This window comes from Oncorhynchus tshawytscha, linkage group LG19 (genome assembly GCF_018296145.1).
Source record: "Oncorhynchus tshawytscha isolate Ot180627B linkage group LG19, Otsh_v2.0, whole genome shotgun sequence".
NCBI lineage: Eukaryota > Metazoa > Chordata > Actinopteri > Salmoniformes > Salmonidae > Oncorhynchus > Oncorhynchus tshawytscha.
The window spans coordinates 28,965,670-28,990,871 of NC_056447.1; the positions used below are offsets into that span (position 1 = coordinate 28,965,670).

The 25,202-nt window shown below is 42.7% G+C and overlaps 1 protein-coding gene across 1 annotated transcript; it reads right to left on the bottom strand.

The window, feature by feature from the left end:
• Nucleotides 1-3,579: 3,579 nt before the first annotated feature.
• On the bottom strand, nucleotides 3,580-24,547 carry alpk3a (alpha-kinase 3a). Its single transcript, XM_024379500.2, has 14 exons — nucleotides 24,445-24,547; nucleotides 23,807-24,085; nucleotides 22,775-22,896; nucleotides 20,036-20,153; nucleotides 18,471-19,881; nucleotides 8,070-10,503; nucleotides 7,675-7,822; nucleotides 6,921-7,048; nucleotides 6,784-6,819; nucleotides 6,368-6,642; nucleotides 5,826-5,914; nucleotides 5,420-5,637; nucleotides 5,280-5,328; nucleotides 3,580-5,119 (listed from the first exon to the last, which is right to left on the bottom strand). Exons 2-14 carry the CDS (start codon nucleotides 23,944-23,946, stop codon nucleotides 4,750-4,752), a joined length of 5,538 nt encoding a protein of 1,845 aa, XP_024235268.1. The 5' UTR covers nucleotides 23,947-24,085; nucleotides 24,445-24,547; the 3' UTR covers nucleotides 3,580-4,749.
• Between the last annotated feature and the right edge of the window lie 655 nt (nucleotides 24,548-25,202).

Genomic DNA, 25,202 nt, shown 5'->3' on the forward strand with positions numbered 1-25,202 from the left:
GTCAATCCTTTGAAGAACCAGGTTAAGGGGATCGGTGTACTGTACTGTTCCTTTAAAGAACCAGGTTAAGGGGATCGGTCTACTGTACTATTCCTTTAAAGAACCAGGTTAAGGGGATCGATGTACTGTACTGTTCCTTTGAAGAACCAGGTTAAGGGGATCGGTGTACTGTACTGTTCCTTTGAAGAACCAGGTTAAGGGGATCGGTGTACTGTACTATTCCTTTAAAGAACCAGGTTAAGGGGATCGGTCTACTGTACTATTCCTTTAAAGAACCAGGTTAAGGGGATCGATGTACTGTACTGTTCCTTTGAAGAACCAGGTTAAGGGGATCGGTGTACTGTACTGTTCCTTTAAAGAACCAGGTTAAGGGGATCGGTCTACTGTACTATTCCTTTAAAGAACCAGGTTAAGGGGATCGGTCTACTGTACTATTCCTTTAAAGAACCAGGTTAAGGGGATCGGTCTACTGTACTATTCCTTTAAAGAACCAGGTTAAGGGGATCGGTGTACTGTACTATTCCTTTAAAGAACCAGGTTAAGGGGATCGGTCTACTGTACTATTCCTTTAAAGAACCAGGTTAAGGGGATCGGTCTACTGTACTATTCCTTTAAAGAACCAGGTTAAGGGGATCGGTCTACTGTACTATTCCTTTAAAGAACCAGGTTAAGGGGATCGGTCTACTGTACTATTCCTTTAAAGAACCAGGTTAAGGGGATCGGTCTACTGTACTATTCCTTTAAAGAACCAGGTTAAGGGGATCGGTCTACTGTACTATTCCTTTAAAGAACCAGGTTAAGGGGATCGGTCTACTGTACTATTCCTTTAAAGAACCAGGTTAAGGGGATCGGTCTACTGTACTATTCCTTTAAAGAACCAGGTTAAGGGGATCGGTCTACTGTACTATTCCTTTAAATAACCAGGTTAAGGGGATCGGTGTACTGTACTATTCCTTTAAAGAACCAGGTTAAGGGGATCGGTCTACTGTACTATTCCTTTAAAGAACCAGGTTAAGGGGATCGGTGTACTGTACTGTTCCTTTAAAGAACCAGGTTAAGGGGATCGGTCTACTGTACTATTCCTTTAAAGAACCAGGTTAAGGGGATCGGTCTACTGTACTATTCCTTTAAAGAACCAGGTTAAGGGGATCGATGTACTGTACTGTTCCTTTGAAGAACCAGGTTAAGGGGATCGGTGTACTGTACTGTTCCTTTGAAGAACCAGGTTAAGGGGATCGGTCTACTGTACTATTCCTTTAAAGAACCAGGTTAAGGGGATCGGTCTACTGTACTATTCCTTTAAAGAACCAGGTTAAGGGGATCGGTCTACTGTACTGTTCCTTTGAAGAACCAGGTTAAGGGGATCGGTGTACTGTACTATTCCTTTAAAGAACGAGGTTAAGGTGATCGGTGTACTGTACTATTCCTTTAAAGAACCAGGTTAAGGGGATCGGTCTACTGTACTATTCCTGTAAAGAACCAGGTTAAGGGGATCGGTGTAATGTACTATTCCTTTAAAGAACCAGGTTAAGGGGATCGGTCTACTGTACTATTCCTTTAAAGAACCAGGTTAAGGGGATCGGTCTACTGTACTATTCCTTTAAAGAACCAGGTTAAGGGGATCGGTCTACTGTACTATTCCTTTAAAGAACCAGGTTAAGGGGATCGGTCTACTGTACTATTCCTTTAAAGAACCAGGTTAAGGGGATCGGTCTACTGTACTATTCCTTTAAAGAACCAGGTTAAGGGGATCGGTCTACTGTACTATTCCTTTAAAGAACCAGGTTAAGGGGATCGGTCTACTGTACTATTCCTTTAAAGAACCAGGTTAAGGGGATCGGTCTACTGTACTATTCCTTTAAAGAACCAGGTTAAGGGGATCGGTCTACTGTACTATTCCTTTAAAGAACCAGGTTAAGGGGATCGGTGTACTGTACTATTCCTTTAAAGAACCAGGTTAAGGGGATCGGTCTACTGTACTATTCCTTTAAAGAACCAGGTTAAGGGGATCGGTGTACTGTACTGTTCCTTTAAAGAACCAGGTTAAGGGGATCGGTCTACTGTACTATTCCTTTAAAGAACCAGGTTAAGGGGATTGGTCTACTGTACTATTCCTTTAAAGAACCAGGTTAAGGGGATCGGTCTACTGTACTATTCCTTTAAAGAACCAGGTTAAGGGGATCGGTCTACTGTACTATTCCTTTAAAGAACCAGGTTAAGGGGATCGGTCTACTGTACTATTCCTTTAAAGAACCAGGTTAAGGGGATCGGTGTACTGTACTATTCCTTTAAAGAACCAGGTTAAGGGGATCGGTCTACTGTACTATTCCTTTAAAGAACCAGGTTAAGTGGATCGATGTACTGTACTGTTCCTTTGAAGAACCAGGTTAAGGGGATCGGTGTACTGTACTGTTCCTTTGAAGAACCAGGTTAAGGGGATCGGTCTACTGTACTATTCCTTTAAAGAACCAGGTTAAGGGGATCGGTCTACTGTACTATTCCTTTAAAGAACCAGGTTAAGGGGATCGGTCTACTGTACTGTTCCTTTGAAGAACCAGGTTAAGGGGATCGGTGTACTGTACTATTCCTTTAAAGAACCAGGTTAAGGTGATCGGTGTACTGTACTATTCCTTTAAAGAACCAGGTTAAGGGGATCGGTCTACTGTACTATTCCTGTAAAGAACCAGGTTAAGGGGATCGGTGTAATGTACTATTCCTTTAAAGAACCAGGTTAAGGGGATCGGTCTACTGTACTATTCCTTTAAAGAACCAGGTTAAGGGGATCGGTCTACTGTACTATTCCTTTAAAGAACCAGGTTAAGGGGATCGGTCTACTGTACTATTCCTTTAAAGAACCAGGTTAAGGGGATCGGTCTACTGTACTATTCCTTTAAAGAACCAGGTTAAGGGGATCGGTCTACTGTACTATTCCTTTAAAGAACCAGGTTAAGGGGATCGGTCTACTGTACTATTCCTTTAAAGAACCAGGTTAAGGGGATCGGTCTACTGTACTATTCCTTTAAAGAACCAGGTTAAGGGGATCGGTCTACTGTACTATTCCTTTAAAGAACCAGGTTAAGGGGATCGGTCTACTGTACTATTCCTTTAAAGAACCAGGTTAAGGGGATCGGTCTACTGTACTATTCCTTTAAAGAACCAGGTTAAGGGGATCGGTGTACTGTACTATTCCTTTAAAGAACCAGGTTAAGGGGATCGGTCTACTGTACTATTCCTTTAAAGAACCAGGTTAAGGGGATCGGTGTACTGTACTGTTCCTTTAAAGAACCAGGTTAAGGGGATCGGTCTACTGTACTATTCCTTTAAAGAACCAGGTTAAGGGGATCGGTCTACTGTACTTTTCCTTTAAAGAACCAGGTTAAGGGGATCGGTCTACTGTACTATTCCTTTAAAGAACCAGGTTAAGGGGATCGGTGTACTGTACTATTCCTTTAAAGAACCAGGTTAAGGGGATCGGTGTACTGTACTATTCCTTTAAAGAACCAGGTTAAGGGGATCGGTGTACTGTACTGTTCCTTTAAAGAACAAGGTTAAGGGGATCGGTCTACTGCACTATTCATGTAAAGAACCAGGTTAAGGGGATCGGTCTACTGTACTATTCCTTTAAAGAACCAGGTTAAGGGGATCGGTCTACTGTACTTTTCCTTTAAAGAACCAGGTTAAGGGGATCGGTGTACTGTACTGTTCCTTTAAAGAACAAGGTTAAGGGGATCGGTCTACTGCACTATTCATGTAAAGAACCAGGTTAAGGGGATCGGTCTACTGTACTATTCCTTTAAAGAACCAGGTTAAGGGGATCGGTGTACTGTACTGTTCCTTTAAAGAACCAGGTTAAGGGGATCGGTCTACTGTACTGTTCAGAGTTAAGCATGTGAACATGTTCCTTTCCAATGAACAGATTACAGGGTTTGAACAAAGTTCAACAAAAATGAACTGAACTACTAAAACCTGGCAGTTTTCAAAAGGCAAGAAAACATTTGGCAAAAAAAGTGCACAAAAACATATTCCCAGTGAAGAGGCAAGAGTAGTGTTGTCTTTGCTCAGTTTTCGGAAGACTGTAATGCGTAGTTTAAGGACATAATACTGCCATAATAGAAACAAGTAGAGCATGCTATACGACCAACAGTAACAAGATCCAATTACTGTTCAACAAAAACAATTTCAATGACCAAGACTTATACATCCCAGATGTACAATGCAGTTGGTGCACTTCACTACCCTTGCATCTGCATCAAGCTATTAGAGCTCTGCTTACGGCCACGGCTTTGTATCCAGCACCATTGTTTCAACAACTTCATAAGTCTCTTCTTTTCAAGAAGACTGTACTGGATGTGAGAGAAAACTGTGTCCCATTTCCTTAGTGCTGGAAGTTTTCTTAAAGGTACTGTACCTCCTCCACTCACTTAAACCATTTCAGCATAAAGCTGGAGAATGGGGAGTATCTTACTACTACTGATGGTTATTGAGAAATTCACAGTAATGTTATATAAATATCCCCTAGGGTGACCTATTCCCTAGATTTGAACTCATCTCCCTGTTTGTCTCTCCTTCTTGGATGAAGACTTTTCAGGCACAAGCTCTGTAACATTTAGTTCAAGGCCATGCTGGTCGTCCTTGCTTCAACCCAACTAAATACAGCAATGGGTGACAGGAGAACATAAAAAAGCTGAACGTTGGCGTGAAAGAAAAGGGAAGCTGCTTTGATATGTATTCCCTTTGGACGTTGCTACCTCATACCACAACTTTGATACTCTCCTCCGCCTTGGGTTTGGCTGTGGACTGGTTGTCTTCTGTCTCCCTAGTCTTTCTAGGCACCTTTGGGCTGGAGGTGGCCTTTCTGGTTGTCAAGGGGCTGTTCAGTCCTTTTCTCTGCAGCTGGGGGCTGGATGAGCCCAACTTCCTGTTGTGCTGAGGGCTGGACGAGCCTAACTTCCTGCCGAGCAAGGGGCTCCGGGAGCCTTTGATCTTGGGGGGCTGCTGCAGGGTGTCCATGGGCTTCAGAGTTCTCAGGCTGAGGAGCCCACAGTAGTAGTTACACTGATGCTGAGTCAGGAACTGCTCAAACACCTTAGGATAACCATCATCTGTAAGGCCTTGATACCTGCAATGCAGAAGTCATTTCATAACTAAGAGTTGGATAAGATGATGTGGACCAACTGGTAAAACATTAACACAGTATAGACCTACTTCAAATACTAGCATCAATAGGTATTTCCATATGACAACCTAAATATATTATTCTGATATTTCGCTATACAAACCCCTTTGATTTCGTGACGATTCTAACTTTAGTGATCTTCGGTCCAACACCTGAAAGAAACAAAGTACATGGATCATATTGTTATTTGAACTGACTTTGTTCATCTTTTTGGGAATGACCCTGTCTGCTAATCTTTCTTACCCTCCAGCCCAGTAACCAGTAAGTTGCCGTTTGTCCATTGGTGGATCCAATGCTGGAAGGAGCAGCATTTCATTTCCACCTCTGAGGTGGCTCTGGTGATCAGCCTGCCTTTGGCATCCATCATACAGTACTTAAGGAAGATGCCCTTCAGGTCAGCCTCCACAGTGGCGTAAGGGACAGAGTTGGCAGGGCGGTACACCAGATAGAGAGGGCTCACTCTGTGTAAAGATGCAGCAAAACAAAGGTGTTGGCACGTGCAGGGAAAGAATTACATAATCATACTCAGCTGTTTTTTGTCCTCAATTTACTCATACTATTGTGTATTGATAATGATCATTGAATACTGTATTGATAAAAAACATGTTTTAATGATCAAAATATACATTGCAGTCATTATATTACTTACTCCAGTGAAAAGCCAAAGTTTTCAATCACCCTCGCCTCAGCTGCAAAGATTTTGCAATACTCTCGAACTGTGTTTTGGATTTTGCACTCCTGGTGAGACAAAATGTGAAGATATGCCATATGCGTTTTCTCTACACTGAGGCTCTTCAATTCAATTGTTACACCAATCAACTCCGGTTATGCATTGGTATGAACCCTGGACTCAGTCTCTGACTTAGTACCCGAAAGCTATTATTCGATAACACCACAAGACCAGGGTCATATGCATTAAGGCACACCGTAGCAAAATGTTTTGCAACAGAAAACTAAAGTTCAGGTAGTCCCTTCCCTCCCTGTTTCAGTCCGTTTTCTTCTGTTTGGTGCCTAATAAATACGACCCTGTAGAGATGACTTCCTATGTTGCAATACCAAACAACAGCTGACCATTTCTGTACATTTTTTCAAGCTTAACACAGAAATGCAGAGTCGGAGCAATACATAACTCTATAGTAGAGCTGTTCTTGTGATGAAATGTACTGTACATACATGTACAATAAGACTCACTTGCTTAGTAATTTCCATGTTTTTCTCTGCAAGGTTGCTCTCCAGTTTGGTCCCATAGGCGATGGGGCTTTGTAATTTAATGATACAGGTGGTTCCGGACTCAAACACAGGGTCTAGGCCATAGATAACCTTCACCCTGCAGGCCTTATGTGCACAGCCCTCTCCCAGGTGGGCCTCCTGTGTCATGATGCGCCCAAAGAACTTCTCCCCCCAGTAGCCCGGGTCTGCTAGGCCTTTGGTGAATAGCATTGGAGTCATTTCCATCTCTTCTCCAACTGTAAAGAACACAATATGAATGTCAGAAGCTCTCCACAGGAGTAGTAACATTGTTAGAATAATTGCTATAAGGAATCCAACAATTTCAGCAAGCAAATAGAAGTTATTACTAAAAACCTCTCAGTGCCTGTGAGGCTTACCTTCTAAATCCTCCTGCAGGAAGTACTCTGAAAGTACTGCAGAAGAAGAGAAAACAATCACAAATGGTAACTCATGGAAAAAATTGTTGAAATAATATTGTGTGATTTCAAAATTATGTTCAGTTGACATCACTTACGGTCTACGCTGAGAAGGAAGTCAGTGGAATCTGTCCCAAATTCGTTCTTGATTGAGCAGCCATACACTCCACAATCTCGACTGGATGTCTGGACAATGGCCAGCGCCACTTGGCTTTCATCTCCTCCACTGGGAAATAAAGGAAAATAAACAGGTTGACGTGACACAAGGCATACGCTCACGGCATATTCAAACACTCACGGCATATTCAATATCATATTCACCTCCACAAGAGGTCACTGTGAGACTGAGAGAGACAGTAGTGCTGCGTGCCGTGCTTGGCGAGGGGAGATTTTGCTGACCCAGCAGCCAATAGCACAGATCTAGACTTTAATGTCCCCTGGTGATTGCGAAATAGAGTGTCTCAGTTTACAGTGGCTGTGTCTGGCCTTGCGTCACAGTAAGACTCAGAGCTGGGTGGACTCCCTGGTCACATGAGCTGGATACCTCTCAGAGTGAGAATGAAAGAATGCCATGACTGTGTGATGGCCACGCTGGTATAATTAAAGGCTGTTCATCTTCACAACATTAGTCCTTCATATTATAGCATATGGCTCAGATTAACCAGTCTATTGGGCTATTAATGAATGTTTACAGAATCACTGTACAAAGCAACTGTTTTCAGAGGGCTGGTGTCTAACACTGTAACTACATAATGGCTTTGATCAGGTTGAGTATAAATGATATTTCACCACTAGATTGTATTGCAAGCAGATACTGTAAACTCTGGGATGGGAGATTGCCTAGAGATTTACCTTCTTTTCACCTCTACTATCTCTTCCTCGTCCCTGTACCACTTGATGGTGGAGTCACTGAGCACGTTGAAGAACTGGCACCAGAGCTTCAAGTGTCCTGAGGCATCTGGGAAAGGCTCTCCCCTGATCTTACGGATAACCTGAGGAGCTGGTGAGAGAGGGAGGGGGGACAACAAGGTAAAGATATACTGTACATGATACTCTCTAATGTTTTCACTTCCTCCAGTGGAAGCTTCCTGATCAGCCCACCCTGATAGGAGACACGTGTCTACTGTACAGTCCCTGAGTTACCAACACTAAGAGATGAGCAAAACAACAATATGGTGTTCATGTAAAACAACTAACTAATTTAAAATCAAACACAATCTCCTACTTGTCCTATTTTATTGTTTTACCTTTGAAGGGGTTCTGCTTCTCCTTCTCAGGAGGTTTGACCTCAGTCTTGGGGCTATCTGGCTCCTCAGTGCTGATCTCTTCCACAACTTTGGGCACCTCCAGGGTGGCCTTCCTACGGCTCAAAAGAGGGGACCGTCTCTCCAGCGGTGGGGTCTGTGAGCCTGCTGGGGCCTGCAGGAATGCTGCCCTGCGAGCCTGACTGGGTGACATATATGGAGCCTCCTTCTTGACCTGGGTGTCCAGCGGACTACCACCCACACCCAGTGCCACCACTACCCCAACCCCTTCTCCCTCCCTGGGGATGAAGATCTTGCGGCGAGCTCCAGAGGCCAGCTCTTCGGGCGTGGCAGAGCGGATGAGGGTCAGACTATCCCTTCTTTTCAGCCTGGGGCTGCTCTCACAGGACAGGGAGGATGTTGGGGTGTCTCCAACACTCTGCTCCGATACTGCCTTCTCACTGTTAAGAGGGTCATCCACAGTAATGGCAGGGGGAGTCCTTGACGTGAGCCTGCGGAGACTGCTGGGACTCCTGGGGGGTGTTGGGGGTTTGACAGCAAGCCTTTCAATAGGGTTTCTTTCTCTTGGTTCATCGCCAATGATGTAAGACTCTATCCTTGACTCTTTGAGTGGTTTTACTTTTTCAGTTTCAGTAAAACTGATGTCCACAGCTTTTTGCATTGTTGTTACTTCTGTTGGCATTAAGGCTTTATATGATACAGAGGGGATGTTGTCTATCATACTCTGTTCCTTTGTTTCTATAGTCTGTTTCTGTGGCTCACTATGGGTTTTGTCAGACTCATAGGAAGTAACATTTTCAAAATCACTCTTGACCCCCCTGAGCATATCCGCCAATGATTCTGATTCTTTATTGTCATTTTTAGGAAGCTCCTTGCTTTCAGAAATAGGAGGGACCACACGCAGAGGCACACTGGGTGCTTCCTTTGTCTTTCCTCTATCTAAGACAGGGGGCTTGACATGTGGATATTCATGATCTATTTTCCTGAGTTTACTGTCATCAGTATAGGAAACATTTATTGCAGGAATTAACGCCTTTGTGAGCCACTCATTCTTTATGTTAGTTGACTGCTCTGCCGTAGGTGTTTTTGCCTCTTCAACTGGTTGTGGAACTTCCTGCAATTTCTCTGTTCGTCGGATGATTTCATCATTCCACATACTTTGTTGTGTGGGTGTCCCATCTATAACCACTGGGGTAAAAGCTGAGCTGTTTTCTGCTATCATTATGCCTGACACATCATTTGCAACATCCTTTTGGAAAATGTCTGTCTCTGATGAAGGTTCATTGGGTGTAATAGGTATCAATGGCTGTGTAGGCTCTTTGACTTCTGCTTCCATAATCTCTACATTTGGTATAATAATTTGCTCTTCTTTTATCTGTTGTTCTGGAACAATTATTTTGATTTCTGGGATTCTAAGAGCAGAATCTACCATTCTAATCTGTGGTACATTTCCAAAGTATCCACCCAGATGAGTGGAATTAGCCTCTGGACTGGTAACTGATGCTGACACTGGTGGCACAGGGGACACAATGACAGAGCCTTTCACAGGCTGGGTCTCTGAGTGGATCTTAGATTCACCCAGCACTTCCACCTTTATTTCAGTCACCTTTTCTTCTGTTTCAACATGTCTCTCAATAGTGCGGGTCGGCACTTCGTTTCTCTCTAAGTTCACATCCTTTTGCTCAGACATTTTCTGCACAATAGGTGCCACCTGTTCTTGTATCTTCAGGTTGCCAAATGAACTGTCCACAAAACTTTTCTCCAAAGCAGGAGTATATTCCACTTTTAAGGCACTTTCAAGACTTTCCTCCAAAGCTAAGGTAGAATTCTCTTTTATGTTGAGATATTGGTCCCCCCCTGCCACAGAAGGGCATTCCTCTGGTGTATTTTGACCATCATTCTCTGAACTCTCTGGGAGCAAACGTTTGAAATGGATCTCCTTGTTATGTATCTTCTCTCTCCTCTCCTCTAAAACACTCACATTTAAAGTGGGACATGGTTGATTCTCTGCTTTGACATCACCTTTCTCTCCTTTCTCCTCAAAAGCACAATAACATTTCTTTTGTGTCTCATAGACACTTCCAATGCCCTTCTCATCCACATGCATTACCTTCTCTTTCTCACTTTCTGTGGATACTGTCATCAGGCCGAGGTTGACTGTGGGTGAGGCATTATTGTTAGGAGCACTGCCGCTTTCACCCACACTAGTGCGGTTTGACATATAGGAACTTGCTCCACTGCTGGGGTCTGGGCTCCATGGAGTGTCAGATGGACCCTGTTTGTGTAAATCTTCAGTTTTGGCATCATGTCTTGTCACCTGATCAGTCCCGGAAGAAAACACTTGAATGTTTGGCTCATCTGGGGCTGAGACAATCACATGGGGGACAGGGTCTGCCTGGGTCTGGTCCACGGTTGCCTTGAGGCAAAAACAAAAACAGCTGTTTAGTACCACAAAACATCAACACACTCAAATGGTATTTGGAAATCCCTGAACAACACAGTGGCGACCCGTCGTTCAGGGCAGGTGGGGCAGAGCCCCATCTGTTTTGAGCCCAACCTGTTTAGCTAAAAAAAAGGAAAAAAACATTTTGTTGTTGGATTTTGTTTGTTGCCTGTTTTACATGTTATTTTGGCAATAATACGTGTCACATATCAGTTTGCAACAATGTAAAAAATGTATAATTGAGTTAATAAAGCAACATACAAACATGGTCTCTTTTTTGCTTTCTGGAGAAAGGCCGCTCCAAAATGCTGGTGTTTCAGCTTACAGTAGCTCAGTTCTTTCTGTGGTGGTGGGGAAGCCAGCAGAAAATACGGAGCATAGGGGTTGGTAATGTCCTCTAGTTGTAGCGTGATTGGCTCAGTGTTCTGTCACTCATGGGGACACTCCATCACCGCAAAATTTACGGGGAGAGCTCGAAAATTCAAGCCCCTTGGGTGCTGCCATTGAGTTACATTAGAAGAGCCCATCCAAGAATGCTCAAGGTCATTGGCCACAGATAAAATTAAGTCAAATTACGTTATATCTACCGTAGCTTTGATTGGACTGATCCATATCATACTTTCAAAATCTTAGCTAGCAAGCCAGCAGTCATCATCATGAATCAAGTCGACAATCTACTGGCAAATCCTTTTCAATCCTTATCATATGACGAGAAATCCTGAAGAGCAATAATAGATCAAACGTATCCATGCTCGTGGACATGAACATTACACAACAAGTTGGAAATTGCAAATTTAACAATGAGTGGTTTGGAAGGAATCAGTGGTTAACTGCAAGTGTTGAAAAGCAATCACTAGCCTGCGAGTCAGTGGAGTCGGTGTGTGGTCCAAGTCTGGGTTTAAGGGTGTCTTTTCAGAGAGTAAAAAAACATTCAACATTGGCCATGCTGTCAATCCAGCATGACTTCTGCCGTGTTCAAAACAACTGGAAAATCGGAACTGAGATATCCCAGACTTCAGTTAGTTCAAGACAACTGGGAACTCATAAAAAAATTAGCTCTGACTGGGAAAATATTTTTTGAACAGTCATCCAACTCTAAATTGCAAGTCGGGAACTCAGGCCTCTTTCTAGACCTTCGACCGGAAGATCACTGACATCATGATTCAACCTAGTTTTTTTCTGAGTTCACAGTTGTCTTGAAAGCACCATAAATATAGAGAATACCAGACTTGATGACAAAGTTTGATGACAAGATATGCCTACGAAGGACCGTCACGCCACCTTCCTGTTCAAGTGAGCACAGCACAACAAGGTGAGTCCAAAAATGTCTTGTATGTTGCTGCATAAATGATGTAATATGTCAGGGAGATACGTATACTGTAGCTAAGAAAGTAATACTAAGTGTATGTTGTGTAGCAAGCTGTTAGTAGCCCATGTGCCTCAACCTAATAATTTGGTCCCTTTTCCCCTCATAAGTTAGCCTACTGTTCTGACTTGGTGGTGCACATTTAGCCTATAGCCTGTTTTAGAGAAATGTCATCATCAAATATTATAAGAGCTTTCATTGTCTGCTTATGGGTCCCCTTTATTTCAAATCAAATCCAATTGTATTTGTCACATGTGCCGAAGACCTTACGTGAAATGCTTACTTACCAGCCCTTAACCAACAAAGCAGTTCAAGAAATAGAGTTAAGAAAATATTTGCTATATATAACACAATAAGATTACATAACAACAACGAGGCTATATACGGGGGGTACCGGTACCAGGGGGTCAATGTAAAGAGTCCAGCTGGCCATTTGATTAATTGTTCAGGAGTCTTATGGCTTTGGGGTAGAAGCTGTTAAGGAGCCTTTTGGACCTAGACTTGGTGCTCCGGTACCGCTTTCCATGCGGTAGCAGAGAGAACAGTCTATGACTTGGGTGACTGGAGTCTTTGACAGTTTTTTGGGCTTTCCTCTGACAGCGCCTAGTATACAGGTCCTGGATGACAGGAAGCTTGGCCCCAGTGACGTATTGGGCCATACGCACTACCCTCTGTAGCGCCTAACAGTCGGATGCCGAACAGTTGCCATACCAGGAGGTGATGCAACTGATCAGGATGCTCTCGATGGTGCAGCTGTAGAACTTTCTGAGCATCTGCGGACCCATGACAAATATTTTCAGTCTCCTGAGGGGGAAAAGGTGTTGTCGTGTCCTCTTCACGACTGTCTTGATGTGTTTGGAACATGACAGTTTGCTGGAGATGTGGACACCAATGAATTTGAAACTCTAGAGCCGCTCCACTACAGCCCTCCTTTTCCTGTAGTCCACGATCATCTCCTTTGTCCTGCTCATATCTGACCTCCTCTCTGACCTCCTCCCTATAGGCTGTCTCATCGTTGTCGGTGATCAGGCCTACTGTCATCAGCAAACTTAATGATGGTGTTGAAGTCGTGCCAGGCCACGCAGTTGTGAGTGAACAGGGACTACAGGAAGGGACTAAGCACGCACCCCTAAGGGGAACCGGTGTTGATGATCAGCATGGCAGAAGTGTTGTTGCCTACCCTTACCACCTGGGGGCGGCCGTCAGAAAGTCCAAGATCCAGTTGCAGAGGGAAGTGTTTAGTCTACGGTGTTGAACGCTGAGCTGTAGTCAACAAACAGCATTCTCACATAGGTGTTTCTTTTGTCCAGGTGAGAAAGGGCAGTATGGAGCGCGATTGAGATTGTGTCATCTGTGGATCTGTTGGGGTGGTATGCGAATAAGAGCAGGTCTAGGGTTTCCGGGATGATGGTGTTGATGTGAGCCATGACCAGCCTTTCAAAGCACTTCATGGCTACGATGTGAGTGCTACGGGGCGGTAGTAATTTAGGCAGGTTACCTTCGCATTCTTGGGCACAGGGACTATAGTGGTCGGCTTGAAACATATGGTTATTACAGACTCGGTCAGGGAGAGGTTTAAAATGTTAGTGAAGACACTTGCAAGTTGGTCCGTGCATGCTCTGAGTACACACCCTGGTAATACGTCTGGCCCAGCAGTCTTGTGAACAGTGACCTGTTTAAAAGTCTTGCTCACATCGGCTACGGAGAGCGTGATCACACAGTTGTCCGTGAACAGCTGGAGCTTCCATGCATGCTTCAGCGTTGCTTGCCTCGAAGCGAGCATAAAAGGCATTTAGCTCGTCTGGTGGGCTTGCGTCACTGGGCAGCTTGCGGCTATTGTTTACCATCTATTGCATCTTTCCTATGTCGCTTGGTCATTGCTCATCCATATATTTATTTATATGTATATATTCTTATTCCATTCCTTTACTTAGATTTGTGTGTATTAGAAAGTTGTTGTGGAATTGTTAGATTACTTGTTAGATATTGCTGCACTGTCGGAACTAGAAGCACAAGCATTTCGTTACACTCGCAATAACATCTGCTAACCATGTGTATGTGACCAATACCATTTGATTTGATTTGATTTGGCTGGGTTTCCCTTTGTAATCCGTTATAGTTTGCAAGCCTTGCCACATCCGACGAACGTCAGAGCCAGTGTAGTAGGATTCAATCTTAGTCCTGTATTGACGCTTTGCCTGCTTTATGGTTCTTCTGAGGGCATAGCGGGATTTCTTATAAGCGTCCGGATTAGTGTCCTACTCCTTTAAAGCAGCAGCTCTAGCCTTTAGCTCGGTGCGGATGTTGCCTGTAATCTATGGCTTCATTTCCCAAACCAGATATGGTAAGGACGATGTCCTCAATGCACTTATTGATGAAGCCGGTGACTGAGGTGGTATACTCCTCAATGCCAATGATGAATTATGGAACATATTCCAGTCTGTGCTTGCAAAACAGTACTGTAGCATAGCATCCGTATCATCGGACCACTTCCGCATTGAGCGAGTCACTGGTACTTCCTGCTTTAGTTTTTGCTTGTAAGCAGGAATCAGGAGGATAGAGTTATGATCAGATTTGCCAAATGGAGGGCAGGGGAGAGTTTTGTATGTGTCTTTGTGTGTGCAGTAAAGGTGGTCTAGAATTGTTTTTTCTCTGGTTGCACATGTGACATGCTGTTAGATATAAAGTCAAACGGATTTAAGTTTGCCTGCATTAAAGTCCCCGGCCACTAGGAGCGCCACTTCTGGATAAGCATTTTTCTTGTTTGCTTATCGCCTTACACAGCTCAATGAGTGCGGTCTTAGTGCTAGCATCGGTTTGTATATATATATATATATATTGTCACGACTTCCGCCGAAGTTGGCTCCCCTGCCTGTTCGGGCGGTGCTCGGTGGTCGTCGTCACCGTCCTACTAGCCGCTACCGATCCCTTTTTCGTTTGTCTGTTGGTTTTGTCTTATTAGTTTCACCTGTGTGTATTTTGGTTTAATTAGCTTCCCTATATGTAGTAGTTTGACCCGCCCTTGTTTTGTGCGGGATTGTTTTTTGTTACTCTGTTGGTTGTGGTTTCATGTTTGTATTCTCCGGACTGTTTGGTCCTGTGTTTGGGCTGGGCTGTTTTATGCGCCCTGTATGTTGGCGTGACCATTTTTGCAGGAGAATAAATTATGATTTACCGAACCCTCCTCTCTCTCCCTGATTCCAACCCACCACTCCTAGTAGGCTGTGACATATATATTGTATATAGACAGCTACGAATAACATAGATGAGAACTCTCTTGGTATATAGTGTGGTCTACAGCTTATCATGAGGTACTCTACCTCAGGTGAGCAATATTTCGAGACTTCTTTAACATTAGACATGTTAAACCAGCCAGCTCTATGGTATCCGTGTCGTCGTTCAGCCACAACTCGGTGAATCGTAAGATATTACAGTTTTTGATGTCCCGTTGGTAGGATATTCTCGACCGTAGATCATCGAGTTTGTTTTCCATTGATTGCACGTTGGCCAATAGAACCAATGGTATGCCGATTTACTCACTCGCCTACGAATCCTAACAAGGCATCCAGAACTTCTCCCTCTGTATCTCCGCCTTTTCTTCACGCGAATGAAGGGATGTGGACCTGTTCTCCGGAAAGCAGTATATCCTTTGCATTGGACTCGTTAAAGAAAAAATCTATGTCCAGTTCGAGGTGAGTAATCACTGTTCTGATATCCAGAAGCTTTTTTCGGTCATAAGAGACGGTAGCAGCAACTTTATTGTACATAAAAAGTTACAAACAATGCGAAAAAACTAACAAAATAGCACGGTTGGTTAGGAGACCGTAGAACGGCAGCCATCCCCTCCGGTACCATTATCATAGATTAGCTTTTAAAGATGACCACTGATATAATATAAAGCCAGAACATCTAAAGATCCCTATACAGTATCAGAGTTTTCATCATACGTGAACTGTAAAACCTTTGTGAACATGTTGTATCAGCAGACGTTTACGTAGTGTTGTTTGACCACGGACAATATATAATTTTTTTTAATAACAACGTTTCAGTTTTCAATGAACTCGCCCTTACCATATTGAGTAGGCTAGAGGTTAGTTGAAGCCAGGATTTGGCAAATACAAAGAGTTTTTCAAAACTGACAGCTTTGTCTACACATGATAAGCTAAACAGCTTCTCTTTTTTTCCATACAAGGAAACAACCTGTAATCAAACTACTGCTACTATATTAAACATGGCAGTATAATCAACAAAATAATCATATGATTTGATGATACAAAGATGCAATAAATTCAAGCATTCTTATACTTTGTTCTGTTTCATACTGTTCTATTTTGTAGTAATGTATTTGAAGGGAGACCATTGTGTTATGATAATTGAGGTGTTTACCTGTCAGGCAGGTTAAAGTATCCTGAGAAGGGACCGGTTGTGTTGAAATTGGGGATTTCCCCATTCCTTTAACAGGTGTGTTATTTACACAATGAGCTAGTGAGCTGAATGAATGAGTGCCTGTCTGTTGGCAAGGGACCATAAACTGATCCCAGCTCAAGTGACTCATGCTCAAAGTAATTTACTGTTGCCCAGCACATGCTCAGGAAATTCAGTTGTCTTTGGGGAAATAGTGACAACACCTACGTGACTTTAACTTAAAAGTCATAAATTATATTTGTGTCAACATATTTCCTGTTTTGAAAAACTGGACCTAATAAAAGTAACAATGCCTGAGGCAAAAGCAATTTCCATCTTAATTCAAACAAATGTTTCAGACAATTAAAAAATTATATTTTAATGCAATCTCCTTTTTCCTGGATTACAGGTTTGTTTGAAGAGCACTATGTAGTTTACACTGAATAATAACATTTATCATTTTGAGGAACCTATGTCAGTCCTATCTACAACTTCCCCTGACTTTTTTCTTAGGTCATTTTCTTCCTTAAGTCATTAATGATAAATCACTTTCATGTGCTCCTGACAGAAACTAGCCACGTGAAGTTCTATGACAACATGTTTGAACAGGAGAGCCCATAAAATAGAAGTTGTGGTTAATGGAGAGGAACTGGTGTCACGTTCCCTCTAAAGATGGAGCTCTGGCAAGAACTAGGCCTCTTTATTTCACTGAAGTTTCACTCTTGTGCGCAAGCACAAGTTCTGACGAATGTTATGAGTTCCTCCAACTGATTTGCTCCAACATCTAACATTAACTCGCCACAACAGAAAAGGGGAGTTGCAGTTCCACATTATGGAGAAACCTGTTAACAAAACCACTGCTTGCCAGGTGTAAGTGTGTGTTAAGAGTGGAGAGCAGCTCCCCTTACTGCACATGCTCTTCTAATCCAATACAAACACACTGGACAGAAGACTTGGAGGTTAATGAAATTAGCACCATAGGGGACTAATAGAATCTGTGTCATCATGTGTCACTGGCATTGAGCGAGATGTGGATTCTAGTTGCATTACTGACACAATCTTTCAGCATTTCAACTAGAAGGGAAGTAAATCCATGAAATAAAAGCATATCTGTTTGCCAGTGAAGTTAATCCATGATGAGCCATACTGTTACATAGTCTACAGTATAACATGGAACTGAACAGTGCCAGTAAATCATGTGGGCAGGATTACAATCAAACAACCATTACATCATCCAGCAGAGCTCATTGTTGAAATGTAATCCTATTTCATGATCACAACATAATGGTAGGCTTATCTTATTGTCTTCAGTACATGCAAACGAAAGCTAATACAACCCTGAGAGTTTGATAGGGAGATAGAAGCACCAGTGCCCAGTCACTCTACGTTTGGAGAGGCTTCCTCCATTACAGAAGAGACAGAGTTTTATGTGTCCAATGTGTCCAATGTGAAGTGGTCCTACTCTCATGCCAGGGCCTGCCTCAGAGACCACAAGACCCTGATACCCTGTGTCTACACACTCAGCCATCTTTGGCATGTCGGTCCAATTTTGACAAGTGGATTACCATTAAAGCCCAGTGGGAAAGAGTGCACAGAGAATTACAACATTTGTTTCATCAGTGCAATTTAAAGTTTTTGTAAAGACACATTTTTTCAAAACCTCATCCAATCTCTATGAGAATTATTTGTATTAGTCAAGAGCAGACTGCCCCAACAGTCTCATTCTTTTATACAAGTTGACATGTTCATGTAGGCAAGTTCCTTGTTTCCCTCCCTACATTGTGCGAGGTGTAGCTCTCGAGTGATACTAATGCACTGAAACTTACACTCTCAACAGTCTAGATGGTGTAACAGAGCCTGGATGACTGTTGTGGATAGTTTCCTAAATGGGCTAGTGTGTTCTGTCTGCTCCAGAGCATAGGTGGTGCCTACAAACACAGAACAACTAACAAACCCATAGTCTCTGATACCATTCATCTGCATCCACTATGTTCTCCATTGTCTGGACTCTGGACATTATCTGTCTATTTGCTGTGGCTTAATCATTTGTACAGTTCTGGCTGTTGGCCTGGTGTGGTTAGATTCAAGTCTTGTTGCACAAATGTACACTCTATAAATAACCCGGCCTACTGAGCGGTCAAGATGATCTCAGAAGCAACAAGGTACTTACCTCACTGAGGGCTGGAGGGCCAGATGTGGGCACTGTCTCTGTACTGCTGCTGACCATCACCTCCGGACATACCTCCTTCTGCTCAACATGCTCCAGTGAATCAGGCACACTCTCTGGTGCTCTTCTGGGAGCTGGCGGTTGTTCTTCTGAGTGTGAAACAGTAAATCCATGCTTGTGTTCAGCTGGGTTCAACCTCTCAAATGACGCTAGCTGCTTCTGTGGTACGTTAATTTTTGGTGCTACTACCGCCATGGGCACTGTCTCCTCTGTGGGGGTTTTATACACCTCTGGGTGACCATCTGGCTCCTGTGGATAGGGAGGGCTAGGGTACGGCTGTGTTGGGGCAACTGGATGACCTCTGTCCTTCTCCTGACCTTTCACATGATGATCAGAAGAAGCATGATCCTTCTTACTCTTACCAAAGAAAAAGTATTTGACTGAGTGGAGCACATTGGAAAGTGTTTCCTGAATGTGGTGGTAATCTTGAGGATCTCCCTCCTTATGGACATGCGTCTTAGCCTCCATTCTGACCTCTGAGGCAGTGTTTTTATGTCCTGTTGTCCTTTGCAACTGCTCTGCCTCTCTTGCTCTCTCAATTGACATTTTCTCTCTTTCCTGTTCTTCTCCAAGCATCCTCTCTCTCTCCGCCCTTCCTCTTTCTGCCCTCTCTCTCCCCTTCTCCTCTCTTTCTTTCTGTTTTTCTGCATTTGTTTTAGGATCTGTAGTAGTAGTATCCATTGCCTCCATTGCCACAGTTTCCTCCACTCGTGCAGGGATCTTCTTTTCTTCAGCAGTCTGTGAATGAAGGGTCTCTGACAGAAATTGAGCCAAACTTATTCCTCCATCATATGCATTTTCACTGGTGCCCGGTCCTGTATGACTACTGTTACTGCTGACAACCCCAGAATCTATACCATTTGAGATCTTCATCTTTTTTTTGGCAAAGATTTCTGTGGTTGGGGGCTTGGTGGTGACAATCTCCACATTGTCAAAGTCATTGTTGGGAGTCTTGCTCCCATTCTCTGTAGTCGTCACTGGGGCCGGTTCACTGACTTCGGCACTGGCCCCATTAGGTTCTACAGCCACTGCCCCCTGGCTGACTGTGTTCTCCTCCCCATTCGGTGGTGAAGAGTGGGCACTTGGGGTCCGGTGCTTCCTCTGAGGGGCGATCGGGTTGTTCTGGAGAGGCTTCTGTTCCTGAGGATCCTTCTGGACATTCTCATTTCCCCTTCTCCTGCTCTCTTCCAACTCCCTCTTCTTGTTCTCTGCCTTCTCTTTCAGCTTGCCAAAGAACCTCTGGTGGATCTTGAACTCGCTCATGGTGCCCACCTCCAGAACCCCAGAGCAGGAGACAATGCCTTTGCTGTTCCTGGCTGAAGCCTGATAGATGGCTGCATCATCCACTGTGCAGCTGGAAAGAGAGAGACTCAAATCATTTTGGGAACAGTGCAGGCACCATTGAGCACAAGAATACACATCTTCTAAACCCAAATTGTAATTGTTGAATTTCGTGACATTTTTTATCTTGTGTAAATTGTGTATGGTATTCTCATTGCCTTACATACTTGTAAATTTGGAGTGTGTGTGTTTTTCCATTGCGGCCAATTTCATATTTTGGAAGACCGCAGTATCGGTCCAACTCCATGTCGTCTCTGTACCACGTTAGTTCTGGGGCTGGGTTTCCTGTGGACATCACATGGAGATGGTAAGTTGAAGTCGGAGGTTTACATACACCTAAGCCAAATACATTTAAACTCAGTTTTTCACAATTCCTGACATTTAATCCTAGTAAGAAATCCCTGTCTTAGGTCAGTTATGATCACCACTTTATTTTAAGAATGTGAAATATCAGAATAATAGTAGAGAGAATTATATATTTCAGCTTTTATTTCTTTCATCACATTCCCAGTGGGTCAGAAGTTTTAGTATTTGGTAGCATTGCCTTTAAAGTGTTTAACTTGGGTCAAACGTTTCGGGTAGCCTTACACAAGCTTCCCACAATAAGTTGGGTGAATTTTGGCCCATTCCTCCTGACAGAGCCGGTGCAACTGAGTCAGGTTTGTAGGCATCCTTGCTCGCACACGCCTTTTCAGTTCTGCCCACTAATTTTCTATAGGATTGAGGTCAGGGCTTTGTGATGGCCACTCCAATTCCTTGACTTTGTTGTCCTTAAGCCATTTTACCACCATTTTGGAAGTTTTCTTGGGGTCATTGTCCATTTGAAATACCCATTTGAGACCAAGCTTCAACTTCCTGACTGATGTCTTGAGATGTTGCTTCAATATATCCACATAATTTTCCTCTCTCGTGATGCCATCTATTTGTGAAGTGCACCAGTCCCTCCTGCAGCAAAGCACCCCCACAACATGATTCTGCCAATCCGTGCTTCATGGTTGGAATGGTGTTCTTCGGCTTGCAAGCCTCCCCCTTTTTCCTCCAAACATAACAATGGTCATTATGGCCAAACAGTTCTATTTTTGTTTCATCAGACCAGAGGATACTTCTCCAAAAAGTATGATCTTTGTCCCCATGTGCAGTTGCAAACCGTAGTCTGGCTTTTTGATGGCGGTTTTGGAGCAGTGGCTTCTTCCTTGCTGAGCGGCCTTTCAGGTTATGTCGATATAGGACTCGTTTTTACTGTGGATAGAGATACCTTTGTACCTGTTTCCTCCAGCATCTTCACAAGGTCCTTTGCTGTTGTTCTGGGATTGATTTGCACTTTTCACACCAAAGTACGTTAATCTCTAGGAGACAGAACGCGTCTCCTTCTTGAGAGGTATGACGGCTGCATGGTTCCATACATGCGTACTATTGTTTGTACAGATGAACGTGGTACCTTCAGGCGTTTGGAAATTGCTCAAAAGGATGAACCAGACTTGTGGAGGTCTACAATTTATTTTCTGAGGTCTTGGCTGACTTCTTTTTATTTCCCTTGATGTCAAGCAAAGAGGCACTGAGTTTGAAGGTAGGCCTAGAAATACAACCACAGATACACCTCCAATTGACTCAAATTAAATAAATTAGTCTCAGAAGCTTCTAAAGCCATGACATCATTTTCAGAAGCTGTTTAAAGGCACAGTCAACTTAGTGTATGTAAACTTCTGACCCACGGGAATTATGATACAGTGACTTATTAGTGAAATAATCTGTCTGTAAACAATTGTTGGAAAAATTACTTGTGTCATATGTAAAAGTATAGCTTCCGTCCCTCTCCTCGCCTCGAACCAGGGACCCTCTGCACACATCAACCACAGTCACTCACGAAGAATCGTTACCCATCGCGCCACAAAAGCCACGGCCCTTGCAGAGCAAGGGGAACAACTACTTCGAGGTCTCAGAGCGAGTGACGTCACCGACTGAAACACTATTAGCGCACACCCCGCTAACTAGCTAGCCATTTCACATCGGCCACACATGCACAAAGTAGATGTCCTAACCGACTTGCCAAAACTATAGTTTGTTATGAAGACATTTGTGGAGTGGTTGAAAAACAAGTTTTAATGACTCCAAACTAAGTGTATGTAAACTTCCGACTTCGACTGTACATCACAGACATACAGTGTAAAATAATAACCTGGATAAAAACTCCAAAAAACAATTTTTTATTAGATATAGTTTCATGTTTATCTCTCATTAAGATTATGCCCGTATGATCATTATTTTAATTTCCAGGTTACCATTGAAGTATGAACACAGTAGCCATTAACTGTTTTTTTTCAAGCATCTTATGAATGAATTAATCAGCAATAAAACAAAAGGAACAGAAAGCTTTGAAAGGAAATTGTATCAAGAACAAAGGCCTGTTTCAGACTGCTGCGTCATGGCAGTGTTCAAGGCCACAAGTTCTGCTGCTGTGGTTGAGAAGGGGCCAACTCAGATGCCGGGGGGAAGAAAATAGCAAAACCTGCTTAGATTTTTCATCCTATTTATGTCTTGCCTCTCTGCGCCAACATTATGCCATTGCTAATTTAGTCTCAGCTGCCTTTACTTTTTAACAGTTTTATTTTATTTTCGCATTAATGAATAAGCTATAGAAGAAAACATAAGAAAAGCAGTCATAAGCATTTTAAAGTAACTTTTCTCTTTTCATTGTCTTCAATTGACGTTTATATATGCATTACCCTTCTCAATTCATGTTTGCATCGCTGTTCAGAAGTAGGTTTGTTTCTCTGCTTTGATTTCAAACTAACCACAGAATGACTAATACCATCGCCTACTCATAACTATCTAAAGCATTCAAACACACATGCGCAAATGCAAGTAATTAGGTCAACTCTGAGGGAGGTTGTTTAGTGTAGGCCTACCTGTAACCACACATGTCAACTTCACATTACAGTTCTCTGACACGGCCTTGGATTTTAAGGTGGTCTCAAATACAGGCTGGGTGTCCTCAGTCAGCTGAGCCATCACACCGAACAATGTACTCCTGGAGACAGAAAAGGTGCTTTAGCTTGAGTGTCGGTTCTTCAGGGCATGTGCTGAAGTACTTTCCAATGAGAAAGCCAATATTTCAAGGATCTTTTAGCCAACCATTATTCATTCTTCACTTCCCACTGGGCACATAGTGGTTGAATCAATGTTGTTTTCACGTCATTTTTACGAAATTACGCTGAAACAATGTGGAATAGACGTCGAATAGACATCGTTGCACAGTGTGTTGTTTATTCCAGGGAGGGGAAGAAGGCAATTCATGATCATTACTGATTGTGAAGGAAGATTGAGATTGCTCTCTCAAATATTTTACATTTCTTAGCAGTTGAGAAAGTGACATGGAAACAGTGCCTATAACGTTGTTGAAAATATACATATAACTTTGTATGAATAAAATCGTATATCAACGTTGATGTCCAATAACATCAAATAAGTCAATTTAACATATTCACTTACAGCATTGTTAAAAACAGGTGTAGATTTGCTCTTTCAATCTTGGGTGTAACCGGGAAGGGTGGTTAAAATGTTAGAAAGAATGCATTACCTCGATGACCTGATTTGAGAATACCTTGAGTAGCTATTCATAGAGGAGGCGAATAAAGGCATCTCATCAGTCATATTGGTGGTTTTGTGTCTTAGATTATTTTACATGGGACTCATTTGTATTTATAAAGTAGGCTACAAATGAAGAATACTTACCGGTATTCTAAGAGCTGTGCTTTTCTTTAGAATACTGAAATACTGTTGCATGGTCATTACTTGCCATGTAACATTTGTTTTTAGGACTAGAAAAGGCTCCACAAATATGTTGAGATGGCCAAAGTAGCTAATGAATGTGTGTGGTGGACAGAGTCACACTGAAATGCCTAGAGTCGTAATGAAACAAGGAAGAAGAGGTCATCTACCTGTTTCCGGGCCTGACATTGGAGAGGTAGTTGCAGCTCTCCAAGCGGCCATTCGAAGAGCTGACCTCCTCCTCATTGTGGCTGCCGCCGGACCTCCCGTTGCCAGAGTAAGAACGGGTCATTGGTCTTCTGGAAGTCATTGTCCACTCAACAGATATTCCCACAAATATAAAGGAAAAGTGTCTACTACAGAAGACTGGTCCTTGAGTAAAAAATGCTCAGCTTGGCATGGATCAAAGCCCAGTTTCAAGTTGCAGTGTCTTCCCGATGTAAGAGTTGCTGGAAAAGAAAGGAGAAAACAGCTGTGAATAATGTAAAAATGTGATCTAGATTAGTCTTTGGGAAACCTTTCAACAACTCAAATAGATCATTGAATAAAAAATAACATGTATGCACCTTTCTCAAGCAATGTAACAATTATTGAACTAAAATATAATTCAGACAGTGGGTAACTGCTTTCCTTTGACCAAGTTAAGCAGTTGCAATGGAGAATGTTATAAATAGGAACTGCTATCAGGCTCTACAAAGGTTTTTAGGAGTCAAACATAATCCTTAGACATTATTTTACAATTCAGAGGTGAACATTGAACTCAAACACTTATTGGTTGAAAGAAAAGTGTATAATATTGTGAACTTACCATTTATAGGCTTTTCAGTGTCCTTTGGAGCCTGATTCCCAGCAGCAAAACTCTGAATGCAATTGTCAATCATAGGCGTGCTTGTGGTGCCATCAGGACACTATTTATAGCAGGCCTACAAATAGCCGCAAGAGCACATCACATTTTCCCAAGCTAGCCTTCAGACATATATTCAACAAGAGAAGGCTAAAGGTAATGTCTGAGGAAAAATCTATACATTTCAAATTGGAAGAAAGTATGTCAAATAAATATCACAAGAGATATGAGACCATTATACACTATCATAGTTGACCAAGCAAGGTCATGTTAAACATACAACCTCTTAACATGCTGACAACAGTGAGTATAGACCCATATTTCGGTGGGACACTGTGTTGGTGGCAGACTTGTTGCAAAACACTAATATGTTGTGCATCCAGAGATACTTTTTGTCAGTGTGCTTGGTTCTTACCCAGGGGCGGCCCCCATTTGATACTGCCTACCACTAAAGAGTTCTTCCAAAACACCCTTGAGAATGTGGGTTGTAAATTCATCCATCTGATCACATTGCTTAATTTTCCATTGCCTGCTTAGGTTACCTTTACACACTAAGCACAGAGGACTACCAGCAAAGTGGGGCATTACATAAAATACATGAACTGTATTGCTATTTAATTCAATCCCAATTGAAACTAATAAGCACAAGAGTAATTTCATAAAACCGAAATACGTTTCATATAACGTAATAAGCCTATTTATTTCAAAAGTGAGAAGGCTGG